The 14404-nt window shown below is 38.6% G+C and overlaps 1 protein-coding gene across 6 annotated transcripts in view; it reads left to right on the top strand.

Annotated features, from left to right (window-relative positions):
• OPHN1 (oligophrenin 1) overlaps positions 1 to 14404 on the top strand; it is a 594929-nt gene that overhangs the window by 511716 nt on the left and 68809 nt on the right. For all 6 annotated transcript variants that reach the window (XM_023249184.2, XM_045051063.1, XM_023249185.2 and 3 more), the window contains one exon: positions 2903 to 3050. In XM_023249184.2, the coding sequence (XP_023104952.1) occupies positions 2903 to 3050 (148 nt within the window). The remainder of the gene's footprint in view (positions 1 to 2902; positions 3051 to 14404) is intronic.

The raw sequence follows: 14404 nt of genomic DNA, 5'->3' as shown, positions 1-14404 counted from the left end.
TTTTTCCAGCTCTTTAAGGTGTAAGGTTAGGTTGTGTACCTGAGATCTTTCTACCTTCTTTAGGAAGGCCTGGAGTGCTATATACTTCCCTCTTATGACTGCCTTTGCTGTGTCCTAGAGGTTTTGGGCTCTGGTGTTATCATTTTCACTGGCTTCCATGTACTTTTCCTTTCCCCTTTAACTCCTTTGTTAGCCCATTCATTCTTTAGTAGGATGTTCTTTAGTCTTCAAATATTTGTCACCTTTCTAAATTTTTTCTTGTGGTTGATTTTGAGTTTCATAGCATTGTGGTCTGAAAACATGCACAGTATGATCTCGATCTTTTTGTACTTGTTGAGGGCTGCTTTGTGTCCCAGTATTTGGTCTATTTTGGAAAACGTTCCATGTGCACTCTAGAAGAATGTATATTCCACTGCTTTAGGATAAAATGTTCTGAATATATCTGTTAAGTCCATCTGGTTCAGTATGTCATTCAAAGCCATTTTTTTCTTGTTGATTTTCTGATTAGATGATCCATCCATTGCTGTAAGTGGGATGTTGATGTCCCCCACTATTATGGCATTATTATCAATGAGTTTCTTTATGTTTGTGATTAAGTGATTTATATATTTGGGTTCTACCACATTTGGAGCATAAATGTTTACAATTGCTAGGTCTTCTTGGTGGATAGAGCCCTTGATTATGACATAATGCCCTTCTGCATCTCTTGATGCAGTCTTTATTTTAAAGTCTATATTGTTATAAGTATGGCTACTCCTTCCACAATTTGGCTATTATTGAGAGTGCTGCTATAAACATTGGGGTACAAATGTCCATCAACGGATGAATGGATAAAGAAATTGTGGTTTATATACACAATGGAATACTACGTGACAATGAGAAAGAATGAAATATGGCCTTTTGTAGCAACGTGGATGGAACTGGAGAGTGTGATGCTAAGTGAAATAAGCCATACAGAGAAAGACAGATACCATATGGTTTCACTCTTATGTGGATCTTGAGAAACTTAACAGAAACCCATGGAGGAGGGGAAGTGAAAAAAAAAGAGGTTAGAGTGGGAGAGAGCCAAAGCATAAGAGACTGTTAAAAACTGAGAACAAACTGAGGGTTGATGGGGGGTGGGAGGGAGGAGAGGGTGGGTGATGGGTATTGAGGAGGGCACCTTTTGGGATGAGCACTGGGTGTTGAATGGAAACCAATTTGACAATAAATTTCATATATTGAAAAAAAATAAGTATGGCTACTCCGGCTTTCTTTTGTTGACCATTAGCATGATAGATGGTTCTCCATCCCCGTATTTTCAATCTGAAGGTGTCTTTAGGTCTAAAGTGGGTCTCTTGTAAACAACATACAGATGGATCTTGTTTTCTTATCCATTCTGTTACCCTATGTCTTTTTATTGGACCATTGATATTTAGAGTGAGTACTGAAAGATATGGATTCATTTCCATTATATTGCTTGCAGAGTTGGAATTTCTGGTGTTGTTCTCTGGTCCTTTCTAGTTTTTGTTGCTTTTGGTATTTATTTATTTTCATCTTTTTCCCCTCAGAGAGTCCCCCTGAAAATTTCTTCCAGGGCTTGTTTAATGGTCATGAACTCCTTTAATTTTTGTTCATCTGGGGAACTTTTAATCTCTCCTTCTATTTTGAATGACAGCCTTGCTGGATGAAGAATTCTTGGCTGCAAATTTTTCTGATTCAGCACATTAGTATATCCTGCCACTCCTTTCTGGCCTTCCAAGTTTCTTTGGATAGGTCTAGCAAAGAATATTCTTAAGAAACTCTACAGTACCTAAGCCTATGCTCACAAAATTGTAGCTATTTAAAATATTATTACTAATCATTGTGAAACTGTATGGCCTCAAAACTCCTCTGCTTGCTACTATGCCATATTGTCTCTTTCCTATGTCATGAAATGTTGAGACATGTAGTTCCTTTGATTGTGCTTGCACTGCTTTCTATCATTGTCCAGCTTTTACAGAGCGTTTGTATTCCCAATGATTTAATTTCTGTGACTATGCAGCCTGATGAAATGTTGGGCTCTGACATTTCTCTTTGCACTAATCATTGAGGTTAATGTCATTATTGCATTATTCAATGGTCCCCTTCTTCCCTCACCACACGTGTGTCCTCCCAAAGTGGGTCCACTCTGGCCAAAAGCTTAGTCTCCCCAGAGACAAGAAAGATTCTCAAATACATATGAGATACTATATAAAAATGTAATCATAGCTTCTCTTCTTTTGTTCAGCACTTTTTATATCATATAAGACATTTTGGTTTTCCCCTTTCCTTTTTGAATAAGTAATGCATACATGGTATGAAATTTTAAAAGATCAAAATGATATAGGAGTGAGAAATAGGTTTCCTCCATCCTTTCCTCAGCCATTCATTATTCCTGTCTTGAAGCAAACACTTTAACCAGTTTATTTGGTATTCTTTCCAAAATATTTGGTGCATTTAGTAACCCTCCACAGCCCACCCCTACCCATACAATGTACCTTGACTGCCCTTTTCACCTTATTTTTGTCACACTGTGAGGTAGGTGGTCTTCCCATGTTACAGATAAGGAATCTAAAGCTTAGAGATAGGAGGTAATTTGCCTACGGTTTTTCAGGAAGTAAGTGAAAAATTCAGGACTGATATTGCAGTTCTTGTCTGCATTGTTTCCTCCACATTGTAAAGTGTCAGGTCCTATGTGGTAAACAGGAAGGAAGACCTCTAAACACTTTGCTGGTAGCTAGAGTGATTCTTAAAAATCCCCCCCCCCAATTCCTTTAGTCATATTAGAATTGCTATGGCAGACTCTAGATGTAATGCTAGTGAGCATCAATTGCTAGTTAGCATTAAGGAGACAAAAATTCAGTCTTTCTAATTGTTTCCTGAAAATGTCCTCCTTTTACAGATCTATTCAGGTCCACCTGAAGAAAGTGCTACACCTCCAGTGCCTCCACCTCGAGTGACAGCAAGAAGGCACAAACCAATCACAATTTCAAAGCGCTTGTTGCGAGAAAGAACAGTTTTTTATACTTCTTCTGTGGATGAAAGTGAAGGTCGGTACTGAGGTACACTCTTAGCTTCTTAATAGTGATTAGACACAAAAAGTATATCGAAGAGCAGAAGTGGAGCCATATTTCTCAATATAAATATAGACTTTTTCTAGTACCTGAGCCAGACAAAGCAAGGTTTGCAAAATTTGTGCCACTGAGAAATCGTTAGTGGATAGGACAGAGATGAACATGTAAAGCCAGATACCATGATCCCTAAGGAGGACAGTGGAAGATCCAAAATGTTCTAAGAAATGTACCTCAGTGAATTGAAATGGGTGAACAATGCGTTCTGAATGTTCTGACATTTTTTTAATGTTTTATTTTTATTTTTGAGAGAGAAAGAGTGGGCAAGGGGCAGTGAAAAAGGAAGACAGAACTGAAGCAGGCTCTGCGCTGACAGTAGAGAACCTGATGCAGGGCTTGAACTCATAAATGTTGAGATCAGGACCTAAACTAAAGTCAGACGCTTAACCGACTAAACTAGCCAAGCACCATGAATACTCTCAGATTTTAAACTCAAGTTTAGTTTCCATGGAGGAGTGATCTCAGCAAGTTGACTGAATAGGAGTTTTCTTTGCTGTTTCCCCATGGTGAAATTAATTTGAGCAAACTTTCATGCATGAAAATCCCTTCATAAGAACTATACAATCCAGCTGAGATATTACAGCACCTGAGGGGAGCACAGAAATAAGAAATAGTGCATTGCAGAGGGTAGGGAGGACATTTTAATATTAAACATATCACCCCTCTCCCAAGCTCACACAGCACAGTACAGAGAGAGATAGCCAACCTCTGCATGGGTGAAGGAGAGTAAATTGAACACCTGACTTCACAACCCCAGCAGCAGACCCACCCCAGTGAACCCAATTACCCATCTTCCATTGATCCATCTCCAGGGTGGCACCCACAGACCTAGGCTCTAGGCCTGCCCCAGCTATTACTTGGAACCCCAAGCTTCAGGACTAACACAGCACCAGGATATCCCTGTGGCCCCAGCCTGGCCCCTGCAGCCCTACCCTATAGAATGCAACCACAGACCCAGCCTCCAGGCAGGCCTCCTGTAGATCCACACTACAGGTCTGCCCCAGTGCCAGACCAGCCCCCTGGTCCCAGACTGCAAGCTTGCCCCTGAAGATCCAGGCTGAAAGTTTGGCCAACTGATCCAGGCACCAGACCAGCCTACCCAAGGACTCCAACACTGATCCCACCTGTGTAGCCCATCAGCTGGGCCACCCAAAATCTCTGTTTGCTCTGACTCTAAAGGGCTTTCCTTTCCAATCATCTGTAATGACAGGGAGATGTGCCTACATCTTCAAATAGACAACCACCTATACAAGACCACAAGACACAAGAATCAGGAATATCCAGGGGAAATGACACCAATAAAGGAGCAAAATAAAGCATCAGAAACTCACCCAAAAGAAGTAGAGATCTATTAACTGTCAGACAAAGAATTCCAAATAATTGTCTGTAAGATGCCTAGTGAACTAAAAGACAATGCAGATTGACCACTAAATAAAGTCAAGAAAACAATACACAAGAAGTTCAAGAAAGTGATAGAAACCATAGGGAAAAAAACAAACAGAAAACCTGGAGCTGAAAAATGAGTGCACTGAAAAATTCAATAGAGTGCTTTATCACTAAGAAGAAGAAAGGATCATCGAGCTCAAAGATGGGTCACTTGAAATTACCCAGTCAAGGAACAAAAAGAAAAATAATTGAAAAAAAGTGAAAAAAACTTGAGACTTACAGAACATTGTCTAACAAATGAATATGCGTATCATGGGAGTCCTGGAAGGAGCAAAGAAAGAAGGGTAGAGAAAGCTTATTTAAAGAAATAATGAGAAACTTCATAAATAAGAGAGGGACATGAACATCCAGATCATCAAAGCCCAAATAAACCCAAATAGATTAAGCATATTTTTCACCAAGACAGATTATAATAAAATTCTCAAAATTCCAAGACAGAGAACTTTGAACACTACAAGAGAAAAATGAGTCATCACATACAAAGAAACTCCCATGGACGCCTGGGTGGCTTAGTCAGTTAAGTGTCTGATTCTTCATTTTAGCTAAGGTCATGATCTCACAGTCGTGAGATTCAGCCCAATGTTGGGCTCTGCACTGAGTGTTGAATCCGCTTGAGATTCTCTCTCCCATTCCCTCTATCCCTCCCTTGCTCTCTCTTTCTGTCTCTCTTCCTCTCTCTCTCTCAAAAAAAAATAGAAATAAAAAAAAGTAAATGAAAAACAAACTCCCATAATACTATGAGCAATTGTTCAGCACAAACTTTGCAGACCAGGGGACAGTGGGATGATATATTTAAAATAGTGAAAGGAAGTTTTAAAAACCTGCCAACCAAGAATAATATACCAGACAAAACAATCCTTCAGAAATGAAGAAGAGATAAAACTTTTCCAGAAAAATACAAAAGTTAAGGGAGTTCATCACCACTAGACCTAATTTATAAGAAATGCTAAAAAAAAGATTATTCAAGTTGAGACAAATGAACACTAACAAGAAAAAAACATGAAAGTATAAAACTCATTAGTGAAGATATAGTCAAATTGAGAATACTCTAATAGTATAATACGATGGGTAAATAACTTTTTAAAAGTTTTTATTTTATTTCCAGTTAGCTAACATACAGCGTTATGATAGTTTCTGATGTACAGTATAGTAATTCCATACTTCCATACATCACTCCATGCTCATCGTGACAAATGCACTCCCTAAACCCCATCACCTATTTAACCCATCCCCCACTCCCTTCTGGTAAACATCAGTTTGTTCTCTATAATTAAGAGTATGTTTCTTGATTTGTCTGTCTCTAAATTTTTTCCCTTTGCTTGTTTTGTTTCTTAAATTCCACATGAGTGAAATCATATGGTATTTGTCTTTCTCTGACATTTTCCTTAATGTGTATATCACTTTTAACTCTAGTACAAAAGTTAAAATACAGAAGTATTAAAAATGAATAGAGCTCTAGTAATTTTTAGTAAATACAAAATTTAAAAAGATATACAGTATGACATCAATAACATAAAATGTAGAGGGAGAAGAAGTTGAACTGTAGTCAAGTGCAGATATTTTGTTTTGTTGTTGTTGTTTTTTAATATGAAATTTATTGTCAAATTGGTTTCCATACAATGCCCAGTGCTCATTCCAACAGGTTCCCTACTCCATGCCCATCACCCACATTCCCCTACCTCCTACCCCCCATCAACACTCTGTTCTCAGTTTTTAAGAGTCTCTTATGTTCTGGCTCCCTCCCTCTCTAAACTTTTTTTTCCTTTCACCTCCCCCATGGTCTTCTGTTAAGTTTCTCGGGATCCACATAAGAGTGAAAATATATGGTATCTGTTTTGCTCTGTATGACTTATTTCACTTAGCATAACACTCTCTAGTTCCATCCACGTTGCTAGAAAAGGCCATATTTCATTTTTTCTCATTGCCACATAGTATTCCATTGTGTATATAAACCACAATTTCTTTATCCATTCATCCGTTGATGGACATTAAGGCTCTTTCCATAATTTGGCTATTGTTGAAAGTTATGCTATAAACATTGGGATACAAGTGCCCCTATGCATCAGTACTCCTGTATCCCTTGGGTAAATTCCTAGCAGTGCTATTGCTGGGTCATAGGGTAGATCTATTTTTAATTTCTTTAGGAACCTCTTCACTGTTTTCCAAGGGGGCTGCACCAGTTTGCATTCCCACTAACAGTGCAAGAAGGTTCCCATTTCTCCACATCCTCTCCAGAATCTATAGTTTCCTGATTTGTTCATTTGAGCCACTCTGACTGGCATGAGGTGGTATCTCAGTGTGGTTTTGATGTGTATTTCCCTGATGAGGAGCTACCTTGAGCATCTTTTTATGTGCCTGCTGGCCATCTGGATGTCTTCTTTAGAGAAGTGTCTATTCATGTCTTCTGCCCATTTCTTCACTGGATTATTTGTTTATCGGGTGTGGAGTTTGACGAGTTCTTGATAGATTTTGTATACTAGCCCTTTGTCCAATATATCAATTGCAAATATCTTTTCCCATTCCGTTGGTTGCCTTTTAGTTTTGTTGGTTGTTTCCTTTGCTGTGCAGAAGCTTTTTATCTTCATAAGGTCCCAGTAATTCATTTTTGCTTTTAATTCCCTTGCCTTTGGGGATGTGTCAAATAAGAGATTGCTACGGCTGAAGTCAGAGAGGTCTTTTCTTGCTTTCTCCTCTAGGGTTTTGATGGTTTCCTGTCTCACATTCAGGTCCTTTATCCATTTTAAGTTTATTTTTGTGAATGGTGTGAGAAAGTGGTCTAGTTTCAACCTTCTGCATGTTGCTGTCCAGTTCTCCCAGCACCATTTGTTAAAGAGACTGTCTCTTTCCATTGGATATTGCTCCTGCTTTGTCAAAGATTAGTTGGCCATACTTTTGTGCGTCCAATTCTACAGTCCCTATTCTATTCCATTGGTTTATGTGTCTGTTTTTGTGCCAATACCATGTTGTCTTGATAATTACAGCTTTGCAGTAGAGGCTAAAGTCTGGGATTGTGATGCTTCCTGCTTTGGTCTTCTTCTACAAAATTACTTTGGCTATTCAGGGTCTTTTGTGGTTCCATGCAAATATTAGGATTGCTTGTTCTAGCTTTGAGAAGAATGCTGGTGCAATTTTGGTTGGGATTGCATTGAATGTGTAGATAGCTTTGGGTAGTGTTGACATTTTAACAATATTTACTCTTCCAATCCATGAGCATGGAATATGTTTTTCTATTTTTTATATCTTCTTCAGTTTCCTTCATAAGCTTTCTATAGTTTTCAGCATACAGATCTTTTACATCTTGGTTAGGTTTATTCCTAGATATTGTATGATTCTTGGTGCAATTGTGAATGGGTCAGTTTCTTTATTTGTCTTTCTGTTGCTTCATTATTAGTGTATAAAAATGCAACTGATTTCTGTACATTGATTTTGTATCCTGCGACTTTGCTGAATTCATGTATCAGTTCTAGCAGATTTTTGGTGGAGTTTATCGGGTTCCATGTGTAATATCATGTGATCTGCAAAAAGTGAAAGCTTGACTTCATTTTGCCAATATTGATGACTTTGATTTCCTTTTTTTGTCTGATTGCTGATGCTAGAACTTCCAATACTATGTTAAACAACAGCGGTGAGAGTGGACATCCATATCGTGTTCCTGATCTCAGGGGGAAAGCTCTCAGTTTTTCCCCATTGAGGATCATATTAGCTGTGGGCTTTTCATAAATGGCTTTGATGATGTTTAAGTATGTTCCTTCTCTCCTGACTTTCTCGAGGGTTTTTATTAAGAAAGGATGCTGAATTTTGTCCAATGATTTTTCTGCATCAATTCACAGGATCATATGGTTCCTTTCTTTTCTTTTATTAATGTGATGTATCACATTGATTTTTTGTGAATGTTGAACCAGCCCTGCATCCCAGGACTGAATCCCACTTGATTGTGGTGAATAATTCTTTTTATATGCTGTTGAATTCGATTTGCTAGTGTCTTGTTGAGAATTTTTGCATCCATATTCATCAGGGATATTGGCCTGTAGTTGTGTTTTTTTGTTGTTGTTGCTGGGTCTCTGTCTGGTTTCAGAATGAAAGTAATGCTGGCTTCATAGAATGAGTCTGGAAGTTTTCCTTCCTTTTCTATTTTGTGGAACGGCTTGAGAAGGACAGGGATTATCTCTGCTTTAAATGTCTGGTAGAATTCCCCTGGGAAGCTATCTGGTCCTGGACTTTTATTTGATAGGAAATTTTTGATAACTAATTCAATTTCTTCGCTGGTTATGGGTCTGTTCAAGTTTTCTATTTCTTCCTGTTTGAGTTTTGGAAATGTGTGGGTGCTTAGGAATTTGTCCACTTCTTCCAGGTTATCCAATGTGTTGGCATATAATTTTTCATAGTATTCCCTGATAATTGCTTGCATTTCTGAGGGATTGGTTGTAATAATTCCACTTTCATTCATGATTTTACCTATTTGGGTCATCTCCCTTTTCTTTTTGAGAAGCCTGGCTAGAGGTTTGTCAATTTTGTTTATTTAAAAAAAAAAAACAAACAACTCTTGGTTTCTTTGATCTGCTGTACTGTTTTTTTTTTTTGAATTGTATATTTTTAATTTCTACTCTGCTCTTTATTATTTCTATTCTTCTGCTGGGTTCGGGGTGTCTTTGCCCTTCTGATTCTAGTTCCTTTAGGTGTGCTGTTAGATTTGTATGCAGGATTTTTCTTGTTTGTTGATATAGGCCTGGATTGCAATGTATTTTCTTCTTAAGACTGCCTTTGCTACATCAAAAATGTTTGCATTGTTGTATTTTTTTTTCATTTGTTTCTGTATATTTTTAAATTTCTTCTCTAATTGCCTTGTTGACCCATTCATTCTTCTGCAGTGTATTCTTTAACCTCCATGCTTTTGGAGGTTTTCCAGACTTTTTCCTGTGGTTGATTTCAAGCTTCATAGCATTGTGGTCTGAAAGTGTGCATGGTATGATCCCAATTCTTTTATACCTATGAAGGGCTGTTTTGTGACCCAGTATGTGATCTATCTTGGAGAATATTGCATGTGCACTGAAGAAGAAAGTATATTCTGTTGCTTTGGGATGCAGAGTTCTAAATATATCTGTCAAGTCCATCTGATCCAATGTATCATTCAGGGCCCTGGTTTCTTTATTGATCCTGTGTCTAGATGATCTATCCATTGTTAAGTAGGGTATTAAATTCTCTTCAATTACCACATTCTTATCAATAAGGTTGCTTATGTTTGTGATTAATTGTTTTATATATTTGGGGGCTCCCATATTCAGCGAATAGACATTTATAATTTTTAGCTCTTCCTGATGGATTGACCCTGTAATTATTATATAATGCCCTTCTTCATTTCTTGCTACAGCTTTTAATTTAAAGTCTAGTTTGTCTGTTATAAGTATGGCTACTACAGCTTTCTTTTGACTTCTAGTAGCATGATAGATAGTTTTACATCCCCTCACTTTCAATCTGAAGGTGTTCTCAGGTCTAAAATGAGTCTCTTGTGGAAAGCAAATAGATGGGTCTTTTTTTTTATCCATTCTGATACCCTGTGTCTTTTGGTTGGAGCATTTAGTCCATTTACATTCAGTGTTATTATAGAAAGAATGGGTTTGGAGTCAATGTCATGTCTGTAGGTTTCATGCTTGCAGTGATGTCCCTGGTACTTTGTGGTCCTTGCAACATTTCACTCATAGAATCCCCCTAGGATCTCTTGTACGGATGGTTTAGTGGTGATGAATTCCTTCAGTTTTTGTTTGTTTGGGAAGACCTTTATCTCTCCTTCTAGTCTAAATGACAGACTTGCTGAATAAAGGATTCTTGGCTCCATATTTTTTCTGTTCACCACATTGAAGATTTCCTGCCATTCCTTTCTGGCCTGCCAAGTTTCAGTAGATAGGTCTGCCACGAGTATTATAGGTGTCCCTTTATATGTTAGAGCCTGTTTATCCCTAGCTGCTTCCAGAATTTTCTCTGTATCCTTGTATTTTGCCAGTTTCACTATATGTCATGCAGAAGTTCGATTCAAGTTATGTCTGAAGGGACTTCTCTGTGCCTCTTGGAATTCAATGCTTTTTTCCTTCCCCAGATCAGGGAAGTTCTAAGCTATGATTTGTTCAGGTACACCTTCAACCCCTTTCTCTGTCTCTTCTTCTGTAATTCCTATTATGCGAATAATGTTCCTTTTGATGCATCACTTAGTTCTCTAATTCTCGCCTCATACTCCTGGATATTTTTTATCTCTCTTTTTCTCAGCTTCCTCTTTTTCCATAATTTTATCTTCTAATTCACCTATTCTCTCCCCTGCCTCTTCAATCCAGGCTGTGGTTGCCTCCATTTTATTTTGCACCTTATTTATAGCATTTTTTAGCTCCTCATGACTATTTCTGAGTCCATTGATCTCTGTAGCAATAGATTCTCTGCTGTCCTCTATACTTTTTTCAAGCCCAGCGATTAATTTTATGACTATTTTTCTAAATTTTGTTCCATTATATTTCTAACTTCAGTTTTGATCAATTCGTTAGCTGTCGCTACTTCCTGGAGTTTCTTTTGAGGAGAATTCTTCCATTTTGTCATTTTGGACAATCCCTGGGGTGGTGGGGAACTTCAGGGCACTTGCCCTGTGCTGTCTGGTGTAACTTGTGTTGGTGGGCGGGGCCACAGTCAGACCTGATGTCTTCCCCCTGCCCACCGCTGGGGCCACAATCAGACTGGTGTGTACCTTATCTTCCCCCTCCCAGAGATAGGGCTCACTGTGGAGTGGTGTGGCCCCTGTCTGGGCTACTTGCACACTGCCAGGCTTGTGGTGCTGCTCTGATGGGATCTGGTGTGGATCTACAAGGTGCACAGGGGCGGGAGGCTCAGGCTTAGCTTGCTTTGTGTTTAGTGGTCCCCTGAGGGAGGTGCCCTGCAGCACCGTGAGGGAGGCAGGTAGACTCGTCAGAGGGATGGATCCACAGAAGCACAGCATTGGGTGTTTGTGAGGTGCAAGCACATTTGGTGATGGGAACTGGTTCCCTTTGGGATTTAGTTGGGGGATGGGAGAGGGAGATGGTGCTGGCCAGCGCCTTTGTTCCCCAGTGAGCTGATCTCTGTCTTCCAGGGCTCAACACCTCTCTTTCCCGGTGTCCTCTTGCCCTCCCGCTATCTGAGCAGAGCTGTTGACTTATAACATTCCAGGTGTTAAGTCCCGCTGGCTGTCAGAACTCATGGAGTCTGGCCCCTCCACTTTTGCAAGCTAGACTCAGGGATTCCACCTTGCTGGGCAGGCTGCCCCTCCACCACCCTGGCTGTCCTCCCACCAGTCCGTGTAGCACGCACGCCTCTCTGCCCTTCCCACCCTCTTCTGTGGGCCTCTTGTCTATGCTTGGCTCCGGAGAGTCTGTTCTGCTAGTCTTCTGACTGTTTTCTGGGTTATTTCTAGGCAGCTATGGGTGGAATATAAGTGGTCAGCAGAATGAGGTGAGCCCACCGTCCTCCTACACTTCCATCTTCTCTATATCCAAGTGCAGAGATTTTGTAAACAAAGTTACTTTGTTATTAGATTAAATCAATGGCTATAACTGTACAAAGTTTTAAACTTTATGATAGTCAGAAATACAAAATCTGTAGTAGATACGCAAAAGATAAGGAGAAAGGAGTCAAAGTATACACTATAAAAAAATCACCAGGAAAGATAGCAAACAGAAGAAATGGAATACAAAGGAATGAGAAACAATTAACAAAATGCCAATAGTAAGTTCTTAACTACCAATATAGGCATACTTCATTTTACTGTCCTTCACTTTATTTGCATTTCACAAGTACTGTGTTGTTTTTGTTGTTGTTGTTGTTGTTGTTTATGAATAGAAGGTTTGTGGCAGCCCTGTATTTAGCAACTCTATTGGCATCATTTTTTTTCCCCAACGGCATTTGCTCACTTCATGTCTCTGTATCACATTTTGGTAATTTTTGCGATATTTTGAACTATTTAATTATTGTCATATTTGTTACAGTGATATATGATCAGTGATCTTTGATGTTACTATTGTATTTGTTTTGAGGCACCATTAATAGTTTTCATATAAGATGGCAAACTTAATTGATAAATGTTGTGTTCTGACTGCTTTATCAGCTGGCCATGCCCCCATATCTATTCCTCTCATCATTCTTCTCTGAGACACAGCAGTACTGAAATGAGTCCAATTAAATAGCCCTACAATAACCTGAAAGTATTTAAGTGAAAGAAAGAGTTGAAGATTTCTCATTTAAAATCAAAGCTAGAAATAATTAAGCTTAGTGAGGAAAGTATGTTGAAAGCTAAGATAGGCTGAAAGCTAGGCTTCTTGTGCCAAACAGCCATGTTCTGAATGCAAAAACAAAACAAAACAAAACAAAACGTAGGAAATAGAAAATGCTACTCCAGTGAATAAATGAATGATAAGAAAGCAAAACAGCCTTCTTGCTGATATGGAGACAGTTTCATTCATTTGGATAGAAGATCAGAATAGCCATAACATTCCCTTAAGCCAAAGCCTAATCAAGAGCAATGCCCTAACTCTCTCTTCAATTCTATAAAGGCTAAGAGAAGCGAGGAAGGTGAAAAGAAAAGTTTGAAACTATCAGAGGTTCATTCATGAGGATTTTTTTGTTTTGTTTTTAATTTTATTTATTTATTTATTTATTTATTTATTTTTAAATTTACATCCAAATTAGTTACCATAAAGTGTAACAATGATTTCAGGAGTAGATTCCTTAATGCCCCTTACCCATTTAGCCCATCCCCCCTCCCACAACCACTCCAGTAACCCTCTATTTTGTTCTCCATATTTAAGAGTCTCTTATGTTTTGTCCCTTTCCCTGTTTTTACATTATTTTTACTTCTCTTCCCTTATGTTCATCTGTTTCATCTCTTAAAGTCCTCATATGAGTGAAGTCATATAATTTTTGTCTTTCTCTTACTGACTAATTTCATTTAGCATAATACCCTCCAGTTCCATCCAAGTAGTTGCAAATGGCAAGATTTCATTCTTTTTGATTGCCGAGTAATACTCCATTGTATATATATACCACATCTTCTTTATCCATTCAAAAATCGATGGACATTTGGGCTCTTTCCATACTTTGGCTATTGTTGCTAGTGCTGCTATAAACATTGGGGGTGCAAGTGTCCCTTCAAAACAGCACACCTGTATCCCTTGGATAAATACCTAGTAGTGCAATTGCTGAGTCATAGGGTAGTTCTATTTTTAGTTTTTTGAGGAACCTCCATACTGTTTTCCAGAGTGGCTGCACCAGCTTGCATTCCCACCAAAAATGCAAATGAGATCCTCTTTCTCTGCATCCTTGCCAACATCTGTTGTTGTCTGAGTTGTTCATGTTAACTATTCTGACACGTGTAAGGTGCTATCTCATTGTGGTTTTCATTTGTATTTCCCTGATGATGAGTGATGTTGAGCAGTTTTTCATGTGTTGGTTGACCATCTGGATGTCTTCTATGGAGAAGTGTCTATTCATGTCTTTTGCCCATTTCTTCACTGGATTACTTGTTTTTTGGGTGTTGAGTTTGATAAGTTCTTTATAGATTTTATATACTAACCCTTTATCTGATGTATCATGTGCAAATATCTTCTCCCATTCTGTCACTTGCCTTTTAGTTTTGCTGATTGTTTCCTTCGCTGTGCAGAAGCTTTTTATTTTGATGAGGTCCCAGTAGTTCATTTTTGCTTTTGTTTTCCCTGCCTCTGGAGACGTGTTGAGTAAGAAGTTGCTACAGCCTCAAGGTCAAAGAGGTTTTTGCCTGTTTTCTCCTCAAGAATTTTCATGGCATCCTGTCTTACATTTAG

Source organism: Felis catus, chromosome X (genome assembly GCF_018350175.1).
Source record: "Felis catus isolate Fca126 chromosome X, F.catus_Fca126_mat1.0, whole genome shotgun sequence".
NCBI classification, from domain to species: domain Eukaryota; kingdom Metazoa; phylum Chordata; class Mammalia; order Carnivora; family Felidae; genus Felis; species Felis catus.
The sequence above is the reverse complement of the archived record's forward strand: the minus strand, read 5'-3'. Positions and strand labels throughout refer to the sequence as shown.